Consider the following 24410-nt stretch of genomic DNA (forward strand, 5'->3'; position numbering starts at 1 on the left):
GGTGCGAAACACATGCAGAGCAAGGTAACAGAGTATGAAAGCAGAAAAAAACGACAAGTGTCAAAACAAAGAAAGTAAACATCGCATTAGCGCAAAGAAAGAGAAATTATTACTCGGAGAAATAAGGCGAATAGAGGTCGAATAAGTATGTAAATATTGTAAGGTTTTGAAGTTTAAGTCAAGAGAATATCAAAAACGGAGTTTACCTCACATGCATTTACTGGTTACTTTGCAAAAAAAATTATTAACTGCTTATGATGTAGATCGTCTTGAATTATGGTACAAAGTCATTAAACACATGTCTCACTGACCTCATTAAAAAGATTCAGCACATTGGGTTTCGAAAGATTCCAAATATTGTTTTTACAGAAGTTCTTAATAAAAGTGAAACTAATGAAATAGTAACAATTCAAAGAAAAAAAAATCTTAAAAGTGTGTATCCGGAAAAACAAAAAAGGGGGTTGGCAAGTGAAGCGAGGAAGGGGCAAAGCCCCCTAGTATTTATAAAATTCCACCGGGTATCCATCAGGGTCTACTGCTTTCTCACTCTGGAGTGAGTTTATAGCATCAAGTTTTTTTCAAATTTTGAGATTGTCATAGGTACATCCAGTTCCTCTGCACTAACAGTGTCTAGCTGTGGTATTTATAATGTGTCAAAAACTCATTAGATTGTGTCTTATCATCTTTAAAATAAGTAGAACATTTTTTAATAAATGCATTTTAACATAAATATCTCATGAGAAAGTATATCTAACTATTATCAATCCTACATAATTCAAGGCATGATCAAGCAGTTGAAACTTATCCTGATAATGTCCAGCACAAGGCAGGATACAAATCTGGACAGTTTGTTTGCTCATTGCCAGGCATAATCATGTTAATCTCAAAAATCACTCGCACTGGATCAATATAGAGATGCCTATTATTTAACATGTGTGTATATAATATAACAGATATAACAGAAAAACCAGAGTGCCCACAGAAAAACTCAGACAAACAAGACAGACACATGCAAACTCCATGTAGTGTCCAAGACTGGAAAGAATATTTAATTATTTAAAGGTATTTGAAACATGGTAATGATTAACATTTTGGATTATTCTGTTCAATAAACTGTATAAAATGGTGTTATATTATGGTTTTCCATCCTGTGATTTTAATGGATTCCATTAAAGTGTAAAGCTTGCAGATATCATCTTCACTTCACAGACTAAAACTGTTCAAGTCTCCACCTGTTCATACACATCAAAGGCAGATAAATATAGTAAGTGAAATAACAGTCTCCGAGACTGAAGAGACACAATCACTAGAATATATGAAAAAATCAATAATTTCTGAAATGTCTGGAAATGAATTATCATCAACTAACATAAATGCATCTTTTGAAATTTCACAACCAGAACCTAAAACGCCATCAGTTAAAGAATTAGAGGAAATACTGCACAGTGGGAAAACATCATGCAACCATGCAGATGAAGTGTGGCCAGACCTATTTCTGGGAGATATGTAAGTACCGGGTAGTTTAATAACTTAGCATAGTGCACTTTTTCCAAAAACAAAGCTCTCATATAGTTATTAAAACATATAACATATATAAAATTTGATGTATTGGAAGTAGAATGTATTTAATAAAGTTTATGATTGAAAAAGAGGAATGTTTTCATACATTAAAGCAAAAGTAAGCAGACTATTTTATATGAACTGATAGGATATCAGTTCATATAACAGGATAATAACATATTTGTGTAAAGTTGGAAAAACATTTAAGTCTTGAATAATTCAAATCAGTTATTAGTTATTGGCTTTGCATTTATTTACAGTACATACAGTGCATTTATTGTGTCACATTGGCACCACATTTAGAGTGTGTTTCTGCTTTTTCCTTGGTGCTCTTAACTAAGTCTGTAGTTTCAATTTGATTGTGACCAAAGTTAAAATTGACAGGTGGCTGTTTATGAGCCAACTGTGGATTGGACGGACTCTTGTTCACTGCAAATTGGTACTCTGGTGGGAACAGACTTCTTCAACTGTATAATGCTAACTCAGTTTTACACTCCACTCTTTAGGAAAGTATGCACCTTCCTTAAACTCCTAAAACTTGAAAGATCCAACTATCCATTTATTTTCAAATTATATGATAACAGAGTGGGTGAGATTCAAAATTAATAAACATCCTTACTTTCCTAAGTATACTGGCTCCACCTATCAGCTCAAAAGGAGCCGAAGTCAACTTCAGCAGTGCCAGACACAAAGCAGAAACAAACACTGCAATGTATGCCAACTGGACAATTTAGGGTCCTCTGTGAAGCTATCCTGCATGTCTTTAGGATAAGGGAGGTAACTACAGCATCTGGGAAAAAATCCACATTAACATGAAAGGCCCCATATAAAGTCCACCTGACTGAGCTTGGATTTGAACCCAAGTCCCTGGAACAGCAACAAAGCAGCGCTAAACTGGTCATCACCAGGCTATAAAGTTTAATTTATGTAAATCAATCATTTACATCAATATTGAATTTAAAAAGTGTTTTATAATTTCAATACATAACTATTAAAAAGCAATTAATAAAAATAATGAAAAAAGATTGCTCAATTTGTGCACTGACATCACATAAATTTTGTAAAGCACTTTGAGCTACATTTTTTTTTGTATGAATATGTGCTATATAAATAAATGTTGATTGATTGATTGATTGATAAAAATGAAAGAAGACATTGATTAAAAAGACAGAGGAGTTAAGTGACAAGAAATGTATCTCGGTCTAACTTTATTTTAATTTTTGCAGGTTTCTGGCCCATGACAGATACAGTCTTTGGAAAATGGGCATCACACATGTTTTGAATGCTGCACATGGTAAAATGTGCTGCAAAGGAAGCCATGACTTTTATGGTACTACAGTGGATTACTATGGCGTCCCAGCTGATGATCTGCCAAACTTTGATTTAAGCAAATATTTCTATTCTGCTTCTGATTTTATACATAAGGCTGTGACTTCTCCAGGAGGTTAGCTATCTTTCATTTAAAGATTTCAGTGTATTTAAATGGATGTCTTGCCTGTGTTTCATAAATAAAACAGTATAGTTAATTCAGACATCTACTTAAAAACTCCAAGGACAAATGCTGCCATTACCCAATGAAACTGTGTGTATCCTTATGAAATATTTTGACAAATGAGAACCATCCAATAAATACATATCTATTACAATAAATTAACATTGTTTTTGAAGAGGAATTGGTTATCTTCCCATTTTCCCAGGCCTTTCCTTTTCAAAAAATACATTACAATGTATTAAATATAAAAATAAATTGTCCTGGAAAAAGAACAAAAAGCTATTTTGTAATCACTATTTCAAACAAACAGCTGTTTTCAGCCCAAAATCTGCCACAAAGCAGTCAACCAGTCTCAGATAGACATGCATGCATACTGCATGGCACTGTTAATCCCTCAGAAGCAATTCACCTAACCATGTGTTTTTAGACGGTGGGAATAATTTGGAGTCAGCAGAGGAAATTACATGTACAAAATAAGAAGTCCATGATATGCATGAAATTTTGCATGAGAATATTAAATTCCTTATAATTAGGATCAGATCAACAGACACTAGGATACCATCCATCCATCCATTGTCTAACCCGCTGAATCCAAATAGGGTCACGGGGGTCTGCTGGAGCCAATCCCAGCCAACACAGGGCACAAGGCAGGAACCAATCCTGGGCAGGGTGCCAACCCACCGCAGGACACACACAAACATACCCACACACCAAGCACACACTAGGGCCAATTTAGAATCACCAATCCACCTAACCTGCATGTCTTTGGATTGTGGGAGGAAACCGGAGTGCCCGGAGGAAACCCACTAGGATACCATGCTGCCCAATCTCTATTTTGAGCATAATTTCTCTTTGTTTGCTGTATTTGTTATTCAAGCCACACACTTGAAATTCTGCACACACACTTTGTCAACAAGCGGCAAGAAATAATATAGTGCGATCTACAGACAAAGAAACAGCACCATGCAGGTTGTGATGATGGTGTCTCACTCAGGTAAGTTCAGGAAAACTTAGCTAGTATGATATTTTAACAGAACAGATTTCAAGCTACACAGTGTGTATCCTATGCATTACACTGTTAGACTACTTAAGAGCTGCGGTCAGATCAACACACCAATAGCCACAGCTATATACCTATGGCACAGTTTTTCCAAAGAGAAATACTTTCTAATATTTTTAATATTAAATATTATTTTATGACTTATATACCAATAAAATAATGTCCTGGCAACATAATTCTATATTTACATGTTGTTATTCCAGAATTTTTAAACCTCTCATTTAGAGCTGTGTGTTGAGATGTTACAAAAAATGTTGTTAAATCAAGGAAAGTGTAATAATGTAATTCACAGTCACATATGTTGCATCTCAATATCTAAAGATTTACAAATAGTGTTATTTTGTGTATTGCCAATCTGTTATTCACAGTGGTAATAAAATATTTATTCTTCCCATGTTAAATATGTTTTTAGGTGAACATCATATATTTTACATTTTACAGTTTAGTCAAACATTTAATTAAATTAAACAGACAGCAAGCATGTATCTCTAAAAAAAAAAGGTTATTTCTCAGTTCCATAAATCAGGACACAAATAGATAATTAGAAATAGTAAATAGTACCAAATCACAGCAATAGATTTAGAGACACCCCGCCCCTTTTTCATTTATGTATAAAAGGTTTTGACTTGTCTCATATTTTCCTGTGGAATCCGGAATCTCAGATAATAAAGAGATGTGCGGTAATATCAACCTACACAACGCTGATGTACTGCAAATTCACACTTTCTTCTCACTTTACTCTGACTTCAAACTCTCCCAATACACATCTAAATATCCAAATAACAAAAAACTGCAAAAACCAAGCCAGTGTTCCAAGAGTTGTCCTTTAAAAAAATGAGGTATCTGCAATATATACTGTATATCTTAACAGAAAGCATTCTAGGGAATTTTGAAAGACCAAACGCTATCACTGAGCAGGAGTGCACTTGGACGATTCACGTGTATGGTTAATGTATGATAAACTCATTGGGTAAGCATTGCCAGTTTCTACTATTCCCTTAGACAGATATATTAGACTACAATATAATGTGAGTATTTGAGTGCATCTGATGTTGTAATGTCTGAATTAAGGTTTTATTTGCTTATTTACTTTTACAATGAAAACAGAATACTTATGTTAAAAACATTCTCTACAGTATATTGTATGTGCTGACAACAACTGGACTAGAGTATATTGAATTGAAGTGTAATCATAACTGCTTTAAAGCAAAGCAGAAAGGCTGGATAGAATTCATAAAATAACTTATCAATGTCTTTTGAATCTGAAGGCAGAAAAGACAGCAAAATGCAATGAAGCCATAGTGTTTTGGGAATATTAGTATTTTGTATTTCCTGCTATACTACCATTTAAAAGTTTTGTGGAACGAGCCTCCGACACAGAAAGGAAGACATGGTAAATTCACCACCACACGTTTATTTACAACTATTTACACACAATAATAAAGTGCACACAACCCACTTCACCCCCAAAGTCCAGGCCAACACCACACTATGCCTCTTCTTCAGACCGCGTTCTTCTCTCTCCTCCAGACCTTGTCCTCTTCCACCCGATTCCAGCCCTGAATGAAGGAAGGCAGCCCCTTTTATGGCCACCCAGATGTGCTACAGGTGCTTACTGGCAATCTTCCACCGGCACTCCTCAGTGTGTCGGAAGTGCCGGCTGCATACCCGAAAGCACTCCAGGTGTCCCCAGTCTTCTTCCCCCCAGCACTTCCTGGTGTGGCGGAAGTGCTGAGGTTCAGGACTCTCCAGGCATTGGGGTGCCCCCTGGCGGTGACCACAGGACCCTAGCATTCCTAAAGTTTAATTCTGGGTTCAAAAATGGACAAAACTAGACAGCTTTTTCAATAAACACATCAGTTTATTGTTTGCAATGTAGACTACTCCATGTGACAGATTACCAAGAAACTGAAGGTTTCATCTAAAAGCGTCCACTACCGTCTTAAAAAAAAGCAGAAAAACTAAATCTAACCAAAATAGAAAATGAACTGGAAGGCCCAGATACGCAACTGCACAAAGACATCTAAATTCTGGTGTGATTCTGAACTTTATAATTCCAATGTATATGGGGAAACACGATTAATAGAGACATGCTATGTGTTTTCTGTGAATCAGTTGATGAAAATTAATTTTGCTGAACAAAGCAGTCGTCATTGGATTGTTGTTTCAGGAAAGTCTGTTCTGTATTGTGTCACTTAAAACTACATGGAAAATATAAAGTTAACAGCAAATAAAAAGCAAAGCTAAAGTGCAAAGCAAATTTTAATTATGGAATCAGATCTGTTAAAGAAAAGTGTGTTTTTAATTTTAAAGAAAAGAGTGTTTTTAACTTTTACAGCTTATATTCACCATAAAATAATGTAGATGGCTCAGCTTTGTAACCTATCCTCAAAGTGAAAATAATTCATATATTTTGTGTTCTTGTTAGAATCATCAGTGTATTAATCTGACAATAATGTTTTTATTGATAATTTAAATTTTCATCCATCCCAGAAAATTATTTCATTTGTGCCATGTCAATTCTGTTTTACCTATGATCTATTTTAATTCTATCAGTTAAAATATCTATTTACTTTTCTTCTAAGAAAAACAACTCTTCAGTTGTTTTTTTTTTTGTTTGTTTTGTGTATATATTTTTAAATATAAAAAAATAACTGAAAAATATTTTTATCTTCAGCCAAACTTTTTGTGCATTGTGCTGTTGGGGTGAGCCGATCTGCTTCCCTAGTGTTGGCCTATCTCATGATCTACCATCAGTTTTCCTTAGTTGATGCTATTAAAAAAGTGAAAGAACACAGATGGATATTTCCAAATCGAGGATTTTTAAAGCAGCTACAAACACTGGACATGAAACTGCAAGAAGAAAGAAGTCATTTTTAAAAGTGAAACTAGTTTATTTTACTGCATGCTTAAAAGTTTTAATATACTGTACCACCATCTTCAGGTTTCTGTTCACTGTATATTTCTAACTTCCACAAAGCCCATAAACCATTTGTTGCTCTAATGACCAGTTCAAGAAAACGCAAGCAAACCCTGGCTTTTTGGAGGTGGGAAGGTCTTTGGCAAAGAATATTGGCCTAAATGTACGCAGAAGCATCAAAAAAATGTTTTTAGACACGTTAAATCTTGTCTGTCAAGGAGACAAAGTAAATATACAGACAAGAGTTCTTAATGCATAGCTATGTCCTTTAAGTCAGGTGTAAAAGTTTATTACTTGGTGCAAAGACAATTGCCTGCATCTTAACATCAGCAAATCCAGTCAGTATTTAATGAGTGGATGTAGATGTGGTCCACTCCTACAAGTACTTTGGGTCCACATTAATGACAGGTTCAACCGTCTCTTAACACAGAGGAACTACAATATATAAGAAAGGGCAGAATGGCTCTTTTCCTTAGGAGACTTTTTTCTTTAATGTGGGAAATGACATCCTTCACATCTTCTACAACTCTGTGATGGCCAATGTGATTTTCTGCGCTGTGGTGTGCTAGGCTGGTAACATCACTTCAAGAGAGGCTCACTGAATTAACAAACTAACTAAAGTGGGCAAGCTCAGTTATAGGACAAACTCTGGAGCCCCAGAAGATCATAGCAAAGAAAACAATGAAAACAAAACTGAGTGCCATTATGAACAATGTTGCACATCGTCTCACTTAGGATGTACAGTCAACGAATTACTCAGCATAAGTAGGTCAAGAAATGCTCCCTAATAACAATGGCAATACGTCTCCACAACCCTCACTGTGACTGGGACTACCAAGTCAGAAGTTTTCTTTCTTTTTAATTTTCATGCTTTATAATAATTGTGGTGTTTATTTACACCAAAGTGTGTGTGTATGTTTATGTATTTATTTAATTACTTACCTATCTACCTACTTATGTATGTGTTTCTTTAAAGAGCTGTAAAAAGCCAAATTCCCCCGGGGACAAATAAAGTTATGTCTGTTTTATATGAATTTCCGCTGGAAAAATAGCTAAGATGAGAATATCAATGCAAATTATTTAAGCAATCATTATTGTTCGCTCAAAAAACTTTACGTTTCTCTTAATTTACTTAGTGCCTTGTATCACCTAAGCCTAAACATCCAGGAGTTATCAAATATGCTTTGATCTTTTGTTGATCAAACAGTTTGGTTTCTTTTTTTTTTAATATTTTTTTCTAGTAGGTTTAAGTGACTTGGATGTTTTCAATAAGGCCTACAATAGTCTGTAACACCTGGTTTTCAAATTTAATGGCTTTGAAAGACCAAGTTTAATGAAAAGGACAACTAAAATCCCCTATGTGCTGCACTTCGAAAAAAAAAACAAGCAAAAATGCAGTTGACAGAAAAAAAAAAAAAAAATCAGTAGATTAATTTTATATGGATATGTATGTTTCAGATTTATTCTTAAACTATTTTAAACGACAAATTCAATATCTACTTAAATACTGAGAAATAAACCAAGTTTATTTTCAATTGAGTGTTCCACAAATTACAGAAACACTTTCCCATTACAGGAAAAAACAATACAAGAGAACAATAACACATCATCTTATTGTAAATAAAAGGTGATTAATGCTTTAGTCTTTAAAAAAAAAAAAGATTTTTGATGATGTGACATTTCAAGATTAAAAACAACGACTATCTATAGTCTGATCATATTATTTTATGACACCGTGAGCTTCTTTTTTAACTAGATTTCAGTTTTAGGATAGGATGGGAACTTTAGCATGGTTTGTGATAACAAATCTTAATTTTTTCAGTAAGGTATTGATTGTTTTTCTGGTTGAACAGGCCTTTAATTTTCTTTATTTTGTTTCACTGAAAATTATGTTTGATAGCCATATCACTTCTATTGCAATGCATATTTTCCAAAAATAAATAAAAGTTTTATTAAATAAACACTATTATGAGGAAGAGGAAATTGGCTTGACTGATTGCTCACGGGGTGTCTCACTTACTAGGTGTCCCCACTCTTGATTTGTGAAAAACATCAGGTACCTAAAAGGCAAAAGATGTATACATGCAAACAGTGGTAAGCTAGATGTCAATTTATGCATCGTATTTCTCAAAGCCAAAATCATTAGCACAAAAAGATGTCATGAACTTCAGATGATGAAACTGAAACAAATGAAATGACTATTCCAAATTACCAAACTCGAATGAAATATAATAGAGTAACAGCTAAAGTTGCAGCCGATAAAGAATCCAATTTTCTGTTTAGGAAAGACATAAACACTTTATTTTGTTCCCAGAGTGTTTAAGTTTGTGAAGTACTCTTAATTGTTGCTGAATATGGTGGGTACATTATAGTTGCATCAGCAATTGCAAGTACATTGGTGAAATAGTTCCGCAAACTACCAACTCCTCCTCACTTCTATGGTACCCGTTCTAACATTTATCTCTATTTTTATATCAAGGTTTCAAATGCTGATGTCTTAATAGGAAACCCAAATTAATTAATCATAGTGTTCTATAATTGGTTAAATTGTTTATATTATACTTACCTCGACAGATAAGCTCAATATCGATTTTCCAAATGCGGATAGGTTTTCTTAATACTGGTATAAAAATTCAAAACCTGATGATAACCTTTAAAATGTTACCAAATTTAACAACATACAGCATCAGTAAATTGAAATTGTATTTCAAAAAAGGGGGATTAAATGCTAAAAAGACTTTCCACATACTGCCAATGGTGGGGCTCCCTCTGGATTATGTAATTGTGACCTCATTGTTGTTTCTGATCCTATTTATCATACCACTCTACTACAGTGCCTAGAACTATGCTGGATGAACTGGAACAAACAACCTTTGGATGTCACTTACCTGGCCAAGAATCCATTTTTATAATGAATTTAGTATCCTAACACGACAATGTATGGATTTAGGTTCCTCCCACAGCAAATTCGATCTCCTTTGAAGTATAGATTTCCAGGCTTTCGGGAAACCAAATTATAAATGGCAAAAATCTTTTAGATCTACTCCATGCCCATTTCTCCTTGGTTCCTTCTACGGGCCGTTCTCACCAGCCTCCCAAGCCACCTCAAATGGTTATTATTAAATGTGCTTTCAGAAAATTGTGTGTTTTGAAAAAATCAATATGTCAGGCAGCACTGGGCATATGCTAGGCTGCAGCCCACCAAACAGACAGAAAAAAAAACCTACAATACTTTTTTCTAATCAAATCTTTAATTTAAATTGATTCTTACACTCATACTATACTAGACCTAGACTTTTCTATGGTGAAAGTTATCACAAGAACAAAGCTATATTACAGTTGTTTGCAGGTCATTTTTCAACTGTAATACAGCGTGATTAATTGTCCTGCACAACGTGACTTGCACATTGAGTTAGAGACAGAAACATTTAACATCCAAGTGTGAGCCACAAGCCCAAACGGCCTATAACAAATTATTATTCTTTTTATCTATGCTGCAATGGCTCACTAGGTTCTTTGTTCATCTAGGCTACAGCACAGCTTTCAAGCAGTGCCACGTACTATTGAGTCACAACACAAACAAGACTGGTGCACAAGTCAATTGCATAAAATAAATAAATACAGGCATTTAGTATTCAACAGAGTATTACTGAGCCACACACCTCACCTGCAAAAACTTTATTAATCTGGACAGAGTATAAATGGACGGGGGAATATATAAAAGATGCTCACTGTATGTACCATGTTATAAAACATATGAAGCAGAGTTTCTAAAACAGTTGCTTCATAAAATAAATGTGAAACTATCTAAGAAAAAAAGGCAAAAAAGGAAGACCACTTTCAAACTTTTCTGGCACTACTACTCGACAGGGAAGGCATGTCTGAAATTGATTAAATTAAAATGGGGTAACCTGCCCAAAACACTGAATCTAAAGACTTTTATTTAAATTACAAACTATTATGCATTCCCATTAAATAAGATTTACTTTTAAAGTGTTACAATTACACCAATGAATACGCACCATTTTACGGCTTTCGTTGACATATTATCTCTCCCGGTTATTCCATCATAAACTGCAAAGGATAGAAGTTTAATTGCTAATACGATTTGCAAAAAAAGGGGGCAACGCAAACTTCACTCGGCGTCTTACTATAATTACCCACAATTCCTAACTATTGATTTGCATAATGTAGAATGCAGTCGTGCCAATACGTTTGGGAGGCGGGTTGAAAGCTTGGAGCAATAGACGATGGGAAGTTGAACCCTAAATCCTGTAAGATTAAAAGTTACTGCTAACATTATATTTATGACCACACAAATGTGCGTTAGTGGTCGGCGGGGCCGAGTAATGCGATTTATTTCGAAATACTTCTGCCTCAAATACGGCAGCTCCCTGGAGACTACTGAAAGTCTGCGGTCCTCGCCTACACGCTCTCATTGTCTATTCTGTAGGCTTGTGCCGAGTTGTTTCTAATCCCGTTTATTACAATTTTCCAGATGAAGCAGCGCACTGTACGTATTACTGCGAAACTCTTTAACGGTAGGTACTGTAGTTATTGAATTTTAATGATCGGATATTAAACAACATTGAAAACTAACAGAAGCTGACAAGGCGGTCATCGTGTGTACAGTGGCGAGTTTCTTGCGCCCGCTGTTACTGCACCATGCTCACTTTAACCAAATCGAGTTTCTCCGTAAAGATGAAGAAGTGCGCTCCCATACTTCATTGTCTTATCGTATGGCGCGGCGAGTAGCGTTCATCATGTGCGTGTTCTATCTCTTTCGAAGCGGTTTTAGATCAAGTTGAAGATTTTGAAATTGTTTAGTATGGATGCATGCGTGAGTTGGTCTGTCACTCAGTCTGGGATTAGTAATTCCTGTGTCTCATACTGGCGAGTTGAAGATCCCACTTGTTTCTAAATTGGATATAAACACGTTCATAAATGTGATATTATATATACAGTGTATGTATATATATATATATATATATATATATATATATATATATATATATATATATATATAGAGAGAGAGAGAGAGCTATGCTTCAGCTGATTGAAGGGATATGTGGGTAATCAATGGTAAGATTCAAAACTATATTAATTGATCAGTTGTCTGTGTCCTGTGTAGTAAATTCCATTTAGACAGGTGGTCCTTAAGTTTGATTCTCCAGCAATTGCAGCTCGGCATTTTGTGCTTCATTTTCGTTACTTCACTTAAGATTCTGAAACCCCTTACTGCTTCTTTGAAAGAGCTGTGATTCCTGTTTTTAATTGCTTCTTTTTTTAACCAACTGCTAAACATTAATAGGCTGCCAATTAAATAAGTTCATTTATCAACAATGGTCAGTTTGAACATGGGATACATTCATGTTTTGTAGTATATTCTTGGATCCTTGTAGATTATCAACCACATAAGTTTTTTATAAATGTGCAGTTAATTTGCTTTGCTGTCTTCGGGGAAAGTCATTCACCAGTCCATGCTTTAAACTAAACTGAATCTGTAGTCCAGTACAAATCTTGATGTTTGGACCTTTGCAGTGATTAATGCATTTAAAATGGGTTACATTAAAATAATTAGATTAAAATATCATACACTTCTACATGTTTGATGCTGTTGAACTGAAAAAGAATTTAGAGTGCTGATTTTTGTCTTAGCCTAGTTATATAGTGGTATGGCTCCTGCTTGGCTTTTTTTTTATTTTTTTTTTTAAATCTTGTTCCCAGTTGTTTTGCTGCTTGCAAATTCTAATATTTCTGGTATGTGTTATAGCCAATTATGTTTGGCATGGTTGTAATCATGTAGCATGATAAAAGCTTTATTATATATTATAGCAGCATTTGATGTAGTTCTTTATGATGTATGATGGTTTTGGAGATGGTCCTCGCTGCGGGTCACAGGATGGGGTGCACTGGGATAAAAAACATTCAGTCCAATGCCTTTACATTAGTCACAACGAAAGTGCACATTTTCTTAATCGTTACTCACAGCTACAACATTAGTACACAATAATGTGGAAATGTGTCTTTAAAAGGTCAATGCATTATAGTCCAAATCTTAAAGTAGAAACCTGCACATCAAAGCACTACAACTTATATAAAATAAAGTAACATTAGTTAAGAGTTACCTTGGTTCAAAGCCCATGAAACAATGATGTAACAACAAGTTAACAGTACACGTACATTTCAATGGAAGACAGCAGAAGAAGATACTCGATAAAAGAAAGTGACTCGAAAAAAGGTTTAATAACTTAATGTGGCGCATGAGCAACAGTCATTTTAATATGGCAGTTTTGAAGCTGATGGAGCATTTAATGAACTGATTTTTTGGAAGGAAAATGAAGAAAGGCTTTGGCAGATCAAATAAAGCTTCACATAGTGGCAAGCAGGATGGGATGGGGCGGCTGACATCTAACCATGTAAATGAGAATAACATTACATGGGCGAGTATGAATTCCTAACGCCGACCTTGTCAGACCACAGCTCTCCCGAGTCTGTACACACTAGGGAATCCATTCCCGGATGGGTTTAAGCTTTAGAATGACCAACACTTATTTTTAATAAAACTGCTGCAATATGTTGACACCAATAAAAGACTAACCTTAACTACAAGTAGTTTATGCTGTCATACAAGTACATGTATCTAGTTAGTTGCGTAATAAGAGCACAGAAAGCACGTGTCGAGCGTGCGGTCGTCCAGGAGAGAGCACACCTTCATGCAGAGTACACCAGCCGCTGAGAAAGCACGCTCTGCCTCTACTGAAGTAGGCAGCACAGTCATCAGATACTGATACACTTGTTCTAAACAACGGCCGTGCTTGCCGTTGCTCTGAAACACCGCCATTTCAGCTTTTACTGATGCATCCAGTTTCTTGTCATCATTCTGTGATGGCAAGTTTCTTGGCACAGATAATGTGGATGCAACAGACTGACGCATTGCAATTTCAAGTTGCTGTTCAAAGCTGTTGTCTGATGATGACACCAGCCTGTACTGTCAACAGCACATGCCACAGACGTCAACAAACTCTGCCCCGTCCCAGCATTCATGAGCTGCAGAGTGCAGACACCTCCCAGTCCATTGTGCTCAGTCTTAGTGGGAGCCGGGAGACTGACTGCTGCTGGTCTATTGTTGTCTGAATTAATGAGCAACACACTACATCGTGGGCCAAAAAACCATACCACTTAATTATTTTCAACTATAACTCTGTAATTTCTTGATCGATTTTTACACACTATATATGCGAGCTTGGCCGTTCCCGTTCAGCCAGGAATTCCAGCAGTTTCATTCCCGGCAATGAAAAAGTCAGGGATTCTCGAGTTCCATTTCCACCCTGCCCCGTGTCCAGCAGGGAGGCCTGCTTGGTTTTTTTTTTGAGTATTCACTGAATGATCTTTCAGTCCTGTTTGATTTTGCTGAGATACTTTGATGAGATCCTACCAGTGACACACTTAATTTAATGTAGCTATGGAATGCGAGGGCTCTGAAGGCAGACAAGGAGGGGTTTGGTAGAGGAATCTGTGAGCAAGTGACACACCATCAGTGGTCTAGTGACTCATGTCCTGCTTATACCAGCAAGCAAAGCATTCTATTTTCGTAAAGCGTTCAACTCAGTTGGTCAAGCTGCTATGTGGGACATCTTGAGACTTTGCGGGATCCCCTTAAGGTTGCTAGATATCATGGCTGACCTGTACACCGGTACTGTGAGTGCTGTGCAGAGTGGAGGCAGAACCTCTGCATTTTTCCCAGATGATTCTGATGTTTGTCAGGGGTGTGTTCTTGCTCCTACTCTGTTCAGTGCTTACCTGGACTGGGTGTTGGGCAAGGGCATGGGGTCTAGCAGCTTTGGAGCATCTGTTGGTGAAGAAAGTTTCATAGATCTTGACTTTGCTGACAATGCTGTGATCTTCGCGGAGTCAATGGAGGCTCTGATTGGGGCTCGCTAGGAGTCTGAGTGCCCTGGCTTGCGAGTGTCCTGGATAAAAATCAAGATCCAGGCCTTTAATGACCACTTGGGCACAGCCATCAGCAGTGTGTCTGTTTGTGGAGAGAGTGTCAAGCTTGTCAAGAGGTTTACTTACTTTGGCAGTGACATTTATTTCTCAGGTGACTCTTCCTATGAAGTCAGTAGACGGATAGGGAGAGCATAGGGTGACATGAAGTTGATATCAATGCAAAAGGACGAACGTCCAAGTCCTTAGAGTCCTGGTGCTTCCTTGTCTTGCTGTATGGTTACAAGACATGGACGCTATACAGTTACCTGAAACAAAGACTGGACTCCTTCGGTACTGTGTCTTGACCTTGTGTCAAATGAGCAATTGCTCACAGAGTCCCGAATGAGGCTCATTACCTGCATTGTGTGGGAGCGTCTGTTATGGCACTGTGGCCATGTGGCGCGATTCCCAGAGGGTGATCTGGCTTGCAGCATCCTTATTGTTGATGACCCGAGTGGATGGACCAGGCTAAGGTGACGCCCACGTAACAACTGGCTGCAGCAGATAGAGGGTCATTTCCGGTGGGTGGGACTGGACTGGGTGTCTGCCTGGGGGTTTTGCCAACCAGGATCCCAAGCTGTTTCATCGTGTGGTGGGTGCGGCAACGTGCTGTACCAGTGCATGCTCCCCGACCCAATCTGACCTGACCCTGACCTATGAAATGTTGTTGTCCAGACTTGTAATGCCAAGATCATATTGTTCATTAAGAACAATTGCCTTCTTGTGTGACCTCTTGGGAGTGCCGGAGAGATGCCCTATAACTCTTCAATGGCTTCATAGGCATCTGTTGTGCAATGTCACCTGGGTCCAGTAGAGGGAGCTGTCATCCAATGCCCTCGTAGCCAAACAAAGACACCAATTACCCAGTAATAAAACCTGTGAGGGTTTGAAAGTCACCTCATTCTATAGGAAGAATAAGTCAGTAGGAAAGTCAAAGGAAAGTCTTATTCAGGATAGCAGAAAGACTGGACGAGGGAGTGGAAAGTAGAGAAAAAATATGACAAAGAAAACTGCATTGTTAGTATATGAGAAAGTTTAGATGTGCCCAGTCGGGCAGCACCATTGTTGACAGATATGTGCCCTTGGAATTTATTCCATGTGTGGAAAGATACAATAAGGGCATACAAAAGTGTTAATTAATTTAAATCCTGCAGCGAGTGTTTGTTTGTAATTTCAGTGTCTGAATGATATTTTAAAACCTTAAATTTAAACAGACAAGCATTTAGTAGTGCAAATCCAAAAAACATTGAAGTATACTGTACTTAATATTGAGTAATATAATTTATTTATTCATTTTTACAGTATACACTTAAGTTGCACATGTCATGTTACTACATAACACCACAGTACAGGTATTATGTCAGTTTACATTAGTGTACATCATTGAAACATTCAGGCAGAAATTACTCCACCTTTTATCCTTTTTTTATTTAGGCTCACCACAAAGCAAGGACTTGAGTGGCCCAATTTCAAGGGCTAAAATTGGTGAATCACATGGTGAAGTGCAAACTGTACTGTGATAAAATAATATTGAAATGTCATAATCTAAATGACATTTTTATGGTAACTTTCTTTACTGCTTGTTCAATATTTTGTTCATTGTAACATTTCTTTTTCCAGGCGGCCAGGCAGGCAAGATTCTCAATCCTTTTTATGTCAGAGTGTTCTAAATTGAGCTGAAGGTTCGGACACCTGTTCAGATGTGTCACAGACTCAGAGAAACATTGCAAGCAGTCATTCAGAACAAACACCAGCCTTTGCCTACGAGTGCGTAATTTAGATATAAATGTCATCCTCACGAGAATCGGGAATCAAATCTGTCTCTCTCAGGGAGCTGGAAAATATTATGGACAATTGCAAATTGGACCTGACCCAGATAGATGAAGTGTGGCCCAACCTTTACATAGGAGATCTGTAAGTGCTTTATTTTAATCGGTTATAATAGAGTTTGAATTTGGGTCATGTAATCCAGTGCCAAGCGTTGCATGGTAATATAATTCGGCAATTATATTACATCTGACATTTTTAATTATTCTAACTTTTTCTTTTATCTTACTTTGTGTTTGTTTGGTAAAGCTCTATGGTAATATGTTCAGTTTTTTTTATGTTACTAGTGATTTGCCTGAATGTGTAGGACTTGGAAGTAATTAGGTTGAAGTTTGCTTGTCGATCCATTGCTGATAATTTAAATACATTCGAAAATAGTTGAAATGTATTATTATGTGAAACGAGTCAAGAAACTAGATTTGTGGGTGATTCATGGCTAAAAGTAACAAGGAATTTAATAGAAAATGTCTTCACAGCTTTCTGATTGGAGACAAAATTATATAACTTAAGTTTGTGAAGACAAATTATTTCTGTTTTCCTTTTATAATAAAAGAGTGTATTTTAAATGTCAAGGTTGTCTTTTACATGTAATAGAAAACTATTACCTATAATGTGCAATTCTTTTCTTTTTTTTCCGCAACAGAACAATAGCTCAGAATAGAGGTATGTTACAGAAAATGGGCATCACTCATGTTTTAAATGCTGCCCATTCTAAACAAGGCAGCATAGGAGACCAGATGTTCTATGGAAAGAACATAACATACAAAGGAATAGCCGCTGAGGATTCCTTAGACTTTGATCTAAGTGAACACTTCAAAGAGGCTGCACATTTTGTTAATAAAGCTCTCAAAAAGAAAGATGGTAAGCACTTTTATTTGCCCTTCAAAGCTTATTGAAAACTAAACTATTTATGTTATATAGTTTAATGTACTAAAATAATTTTTTCTTAATCATCCAAGCATAGCTAATTGTTAACACGTTTCATAAGATCCACATGTATACAAAGTGACAATCATGCAATCAACAATACTGAAGCTGATAAATTGCTTATTATACATTCTAATCAGCTGTTCTTTCTTTCAGGAAAGGTCTTGGTCCATTGTATTATGGGAGTAAGCAGATCAGCGACCTTGGTGTTAGCCTATCTCATGTTGTATCAACATCTTTCACTCCTTGATGCTGTACAAAAAGTTATTCAAAGAAGACCAATTTGTCCAAATAAGAATTTTTTAAAACAGCTTCTTAATCTGGATAATCATTTGCAGGGCAAAAGGAAAATTTGCAGACTACTTTAGCAAATAAAAATAAAGTAGTCTTCAATTGGCTGCTTGTTGATATCTGTACATACATTATATGCAGTTATATAATTTGTAGAATTGTCACTGCGCAGAACAAAATAGGAAATAAATGTTGGAACTTCAAAAGCGTTAAAATCCAAAAGAAGCAAAAATCTTTGTACCTCTTGGATTAAATCTTGTCAAAAAAAATCTGTACCAAGTACAGTGAAGTAAAATAAGTACACACAGTGTGGACACTTCTGAGCATACATCTCTTCAGAACTCCCATAATTCTCGGCCTCCTTGTCATGATACATTACTTACTGAGCTACAGGTTCCTGCCTTCATCTTCTATGAATTTTTTGTTTCTTTCCACTGTGTATTCAAATTCAAAAATATTTAAGAATGCAAAAAATGTTTTATGAACTGCCAGTAAAAGCTCTTGCTGTTCTTTGCTACAAACAGACTAGTACTCGTGGGCAGACCAACCTATATCTGATCACATTACGTCTCTCCAAACAACCAAATCTGCTAAGGATAGCTGCCATTTTACAACATTAACATAAACTTGTGAACTCCTTTGAATCCTACAACCACTGTTAGTTCCAGCTCCCGCTAAGGCTTCAGAACATACCATTAACACAGAGTTAGTCATGCACTCTGGTGCCATCTTGACTGACAGCTGCAGTTAGCAGTGGTGGTAATGGGAACTTCCAGGTCTGCTAAAGAGGCGGAAATGGCTATGAATGACAAATTAAAGAGTGGCCTTTTCCAGACCACAGCACTGAAGCAGCTGTCAAACGGCAGGATTTTTATTTATTTATTTATTTATTTTTAAAAGTAGCACAGATTTTTGAGAGCATACTGGTGCTAAACTCTTCTGTTTCTGTCTGCAACATGAATTACCAACATACAGCCATGCCACGCGGACATGCATCCTGCTAGTTGTGCTACTGTATCTACTGGGGCACACAGCCAGAGACATGTCAGTGGTATTTTATTTATATATATATATATATATATATATATATATATATATATATATATATATATTATATGTGCCCCCTGGCACGTTCAGCAGCCAGAATATTAGTAAAATCTGTAAATGTACAAAAGAAAAATTATTATTTATTGGAGTCAAAACCTTGAAATACTATAAATATGTAAAAGAAAAATTATTTAATGGAGTAAAAATCACAAAATGAGAATAAAATATTTACTGTCTTACCGATTGGAGTATTCCCGTTAAACTGAGGTCCACTATGCTCGATAAGTATTTATAAGAGACTAAATAAATGATCCATTCATTTTAACTGACATTCTTATAGATAAGAAAACTTTTTTAAAAAATGACTCGTTTAAATAACAGGAAAAATCACGTGAACACTAAAGTGGTATGCAATGGGTCATCGTAACTTGACCTTCAGCTAGCTACATCACATAAATAAAAACAATGATGTTATGAATAGTTTTTTTTAATATTCTGTTCCTGTGAAACAACATTTATTCAGTCCAAAATAAAAACCACGACTTCCTTGATATTAAAAATCACAACTTTGATATTTTAGTTTATAGTTTAAAAACGGAATAAGAATCTGAAAATCTAACAACATTACATTAAAGTTCGATAAATTCTGAAAAGAATGATACCAAACATATATTTATGTAGGTTTTAAAATAAGCTTGATTTAAAGTGTGACATAAAATCATTGCACAAAATTGTTGCACTTTTAGGCTTAGGATTATATATATATATATATATATATATATATATATATATATATATATATATATATATATATATATATATATATATATATACACATATATATACACATATATATATATACACATATATATACACATATATATATACACATATATATATATATATATATACATATATATATATATATATATACATATATATATATATATATATATATATATATACATACACATATATATATATATATACTCCTTAGCAAATGCCAACACTTCTGTAATGGCTTATGAAAAGAAATCTGTAATTATTCCAAAACACTTAAAGTAACCAGTCTAAATGAACATTTCTATATCACACTGCACTTACAAATTGAAATCAGAGTGCTATTTGTGGGGTTCCTTCAAATGCTTTTCGTACCTACTTGTGGACTGTCAAGAGTCCTAATTCCACTTTCTGTGGTGAGAGCTCAGAAGAGGACTGTCGCCTGCCCCTCAGTCCACATACAGTGCACATATGCTTTGGGCTGTGATAGGAAACAGAAACCCAACAGGCACAAATCTCAAACATTACAGAGTGCCTTGAAATCAAAAATGCTTGTTGCACTTTTCCTTCAGAATTATCATGATTCATTTCTTATTTGAATGTTTGCATTTCTTGTCAGTTGTCTTCCTTATAAAAGAGCTGCTTAATTCAAACTGTATACCGTGAGAAGCACAATAATTAACATATAATGACGGCAAACTGTGCAGAGTGGGGAGAAAAGGTTATTATGGAAGGAACTGCACAGGGCGGCAGAAGGTGTCCAGAGATTACCGTCCTTCTCTTGGCAAATGAACATTCACGTGTTTCAGTTCTGTGTTTGCTCTGTGACTTGAGTGTAACACAGTAGTGTAGCTGAGCAACATCTCCATCTGCCTCCAGAGAGTAATAACTGAAGAGCACATTTGGGATGAGCAGGTACTGCAGACTGGAATCCGATGAATGGGTTTGATCAAGCACTTTTCTGTAAATTTCTAGATTTCTCATTTAATTTAATATTCCCGAAAGAAACTGCAAATAACAAAATTACAGTGCCATGGTAGAGGCTGCCAAACCTAACAAGCAGCCTAACTTAGCGTCTCACCTTCCCTGTGCCAGCTTTAGACCATTTTAGTGAGTAAAAAAAGTTATTTGTATTTTCTACACCTAACTTGCTCTTTTAAATTGCTTCAAAACTTTGTGTAACCAACTGACATTAGATCACCAGAATTATTTATATTCTTGATTCATTCCTTCATAAGATTACATTTTAAAGGTGGGCCATTTAGAAAAAGTATGTGGAAAAATATTTTAGATTTTATGTTAAATACTCTAAAATGTTTCTGTTTTTGAGACTCACTGAAGATTATTTTGTTTGCACAGTGTACTAAAGGTAAAAATGGATTGTTTGTTTCTGATTATTTATTCTGTTGTATCTGGTCACTTGCCTATTAAGTTAGATTTAACAAACATTTTTGTTTTGTTGTAACTAATAGCTGCTCTTTTTAAAACACGTTGGCACCTTACTGTAAATCTAAATTTGTAAGTAATATTGTTACTGATATTTCTGAATTGTAAATTACTGTTGTATAACTTGATAGAAGCAAACTATAAATAATCATTTGTAATCATATGTTGGCCCTGCTGTTTTTTTTTAGCTGTCAAGTGTTGTTTTCCTCTTTAGATGACCAGGTCACAGTATGTTAAGTTTTGAACTTTTGTTAACTCGTTTATACAGAGTTCATGTTTTTGTTAAACTCTGCTTAATGTCAGTATATCATTAAGAACTGGCAGGAGTACACAAGTGAATTTTGGAACGAAACAAAGTCTGTCATGTTCCTATGTACAAAAGGGGAATCTGTGCACAGTTTAGTGGACAAAGATTTAATGGCATGGATTTACATACTGCAGAACACAAGCGGGGTACTGATACTTCCCAAGGTGGGGGCACTGGATCAGTACTGGAGTGTAACCTTGCCTGTGGTTTTTCCCTGTACAATTTGCTTTTTTTGGGATTTGGCCCAGGTACACAGAGTTGCTCAGAGTCAGGGAAACTTTGGTTTGAGGCCAGAATTTTTTTTCACCCAAGAAATTTATTCAGTCGCCGTTCCTGCTCTTTGTTCCACCCTGGGCCCAGTAATATAAACTCACCGGACACTTTTTTTTTAGGTACATCTTGCTAGTACCGGGTTGGGATCCCTTTTGCTTTCAGAACTGCTGTAATTCGTCATGGCGTAGATTCAACAAGGTGCTAAAAACATTGCTCTGTGTTCTTGGTTCATACTGACGTGATAGCATCACACTGTTGCTGCAGATTTTTCGGCTGCACATCCATGCTGCAAATTTCCCATTCCACCATATCCAAAAGGTGCTCTGTTGGATTGAGATATGGTGACTGTGGAGGCTATTTGAGTGCAGTGAACTCATTGTCATGTTCAAGAATGGTCATAAAGGGCTGGACATGGTCAGCAACAATACTCTGCTAGCCTGTGGCCTTTAAGCAGTGCTCAATTGGTGCTAAGGGGCACAAAGTGTGCCAAGAAAATATCACCCACACCACCAGTACCAGCCTGAACCATTAATACAAGGCAGGATGGATCCATACTTTAATGTTGTTGATGCCAAATTCCCTACCATCTGAATGTCGCTGCAGAAACTGAAACTCATCAGACCGGGCAACGTTTTTCTAATCTTCTGTTGTCCAATTTTGGTGAGCCTGTGCGAGTTGTAGTCTCAGCTGCCTGTTTTTAGCTGACAGGTGTGGTGTACTGCTTCTGTAGCCCATCTGCTTCAAGTTTCGACTTGCTGTTTGTTCAGAGATGCTCTTCTGCATACCTCGGTTGTAAAGAGTGGTTATATGACTTACTATTGCTTTTCTATCGGCTCAAACCAGTCTGGCCATTCTCCTCTGATCTCAGGCATCAAAGAGGCATTATCACCCAGTTCTCTGGATACATTCTGTTTATCAGACCATTCTCTGTAAACCCTAGTGATGGTTATGCACGAAAATCACCTTCTTCCCCATTCTGATGCTTGGTTTGAACCAGCACGCCGTCTTAACAGTGTCTAAATGTCTAAATGCATTGAGTTGCTGCCATAACAAGCAGATGAACAGGTGTGCCTAATAAAGTGGCCAGGGAGTGTATAAAGTGGACGTTATTAGTAGTTGGCAGCATTTCAATAAAACAGAGATTTGGGTACTGCAGACGTTCATTAATTCTGTACTGTCATTCAAATAGTTGTCACTTTTCCACTTGTACTACATTTTTGCAGCATTAGAAATGTTATTTACTCCTTTTAAATAATTTTTATAACCTTAACTGCTAATGTAAATAAAATAAAATTAAATGTCACACAAGTCAAGAGGTCAGAACAAGTGGCAATTATTATAGAACATGATTAGATCAGAACAATCTAGATGAGAACAGGCCATTCAGCCCAACAAAGCTTGCCAGTCCTATCCACTTAATTCTTCTAAAAAGCATCAAGTCGAGTTTTGAAAGTCACTACTTGGTAGCTTATTCCAAGCTTATTCTATGGTTCTCGAAGTAAAGAAACCCTTCCTAATGTTTGTGCGAAATTTACCCTTAACAAGTTTCCAACTGTGACTCCGTGTTGTTGATGAACTCTTTTTAAAATAGATGGATCCTCCAACAGCCACAAAACATTCCTCTTCCACCAGAACCTGATGAGGCCCTTGCAGGCGCTCTTGCCTGGCCCAGAGATGGGCTCATGAAGATGGCTCCTTTGGATGACCTGGAGTGTTTCCAATTCTGTTTTGAACACACTACCACACTGATGCACTGGGACAGATAAAGCTTGGCGGTTATCTAGGCCCCTTTTTTGACTGGGGAGGCCCTGCAGGTCTTGTGAAATCGTACTCCTGAGAGACTTGATGATTATGATTTCCTGAAGGAGCAAATCCTTCTCCTTACAGCTCTGAGCCCTTTGGCCAAGGTGCATAATTCTCAGTTGTAGCAAATCAATCCAGACCACCCTATAGAGGGACAGGAGTAGGTCTTATTCAAAGCTGTTTTCCAATGAGACACCTTCAAGTGCATTGTTGAAAAGCTGACTGTTGACACGGTTTTGTCTGGGATAAGTGATAATCTTTGTGATGAGATGCTCCAAAGCAAAGTCCACTTGCTGCTGGATCTGACCCACAGACTGGATGGTGCCCGAGCCACATGGAGACAGAAGGGCTATCACAGCTTGGCACCAACTTTGGACCAATCATTTCATCCCTGTCAGATGGTCAATGGGCAAAGTTATCCTCAGTGCCTGGCTACATCTCGCCCTCGCTTCTCGTCGAAGCAACACTTGTCGCCATTCCCTGCCATGGCCCTACCAGTTCAACCCTAGCTTCTAGAGTCACTGAGGCCACAGTGGGAAGTCTGGGACACACAGTCCGGCCCCATGGGTAGAAGGCACTATCATGGCAACTCCACAGAGGTGACTGAGTGCAGGGACAACCAGGACACCTGGCTTGGGAGGGCCGCCTGTTGCCTACACGGTCCATGGACATTGGATTGGTCAAG

General features: G+C 36.7%; 3 protein-coding genes across 4 annotated transcripts in view; 2 read left to right on the forward strand and 1 right to left on the reverse strand.

Moving 5' to 3' along the window:
• samd8 (sterile alpha motif domain containing 8) overlaps nt 1-11182 on the reverse strand; it is a 93828-nt gene extending 82646 nt beyond the window's left edge. The window contains exon 1 of one of the 2 annotated variants that reach the window (XM_039773354.1): nt 11055-11182. In XM_039773354.1, coding sequence (XP_039629288.1) covers nt 11055-11077 — 23 coding nt within the window. In that variant the 5' untranslated portion in view covers nt 11078-11182. The remainder of the gene's footprint in view (nt 1-11054) is intronic. The other variant, XM_039773389.1, reaches the window with a different exon arrangement.
• si:ch211-223p8.8 (dual specificity protein phosphatase 13A family protein) lies at nt 1265-7462 on the forward strand. Its single transcript, XM_039773426.1, has 3 exons — nt 1265-1506; nt 2787-3004; nt 6790-7462. Exons 1-3 carry the CDS (start codon nt 1316-1318, stop codon nt 6990-6992), a joined length of 612 nt encoding a protein of 203 aa, XP_039629360.1. The 5' UTR covers nt 1265-1315; the 3' UTR covers nt 6993-7462.
• A 135-nt stretch (nt 11183-11317) lies between the features above and the next one.
• LOC120514549 overlaps nt 11318-24410 on the forward strand; it is a 107827-nt gene continuing 94734 nt past the window's right edge. Inside the window, exons 1-4 of the mRNA XM_039735023.1 lie at nt 11318-11573; nt 16645-16938; nt 17495-17712; nt 17935-18132. Coding sequence (XP_039590957.1) covers nt 16811-16938; nt 17495-17712; nt 17935-18132 — 544 coding nt within the window. The 5' untranslated portion in view covers nt 11318-11573; nt 16645-16810. The remainder of the gene's footprint in view (nt 11574-16644; nt 16939-17494; nt 17713-17934; nt 18133-24410) is intronic.

This window comes from Polypterus senegalus, chromosome 1 (genome assembly GCF_016835505.1).
Source record: "Polypterus senegalus isolate Bchr_013 chromosome 1, ASM1683550v1, whole genome shotgun sequence".
Classification (NCBI taxonomy): Eukaryota; Metazoa; Chordata; class Cladistia; order Polypteriformes; family Polypteridae; genus Polypterus; species Polypterus senegalus.

Excerpts from the sequence above, each read along its gene's own strand:
- si:ch211-223p8.8 (XM_039773426.1), top strand. The coding sequence starts at position 1,316 with ATGAAAAAATCAATAATTTCTGAAATGTCTGGAAATGAATTATCATCA. Across the intron at positions 1,507-2,786 it reads GACCTATTTCTGGGAGATAT|GTTTCTGGCCCATGACAGAT; the intron begins GTAAGTACCGGG and ends TAATTTTTGCAG. Across the intron at positions 3,005-6,789 it reads GGCTGTGACTTCTCCAGGAG|CCAAACTTTTTGTGCATTGT; the intron begins GTTAGCTATCTT and ends TTTTATCTTCAG.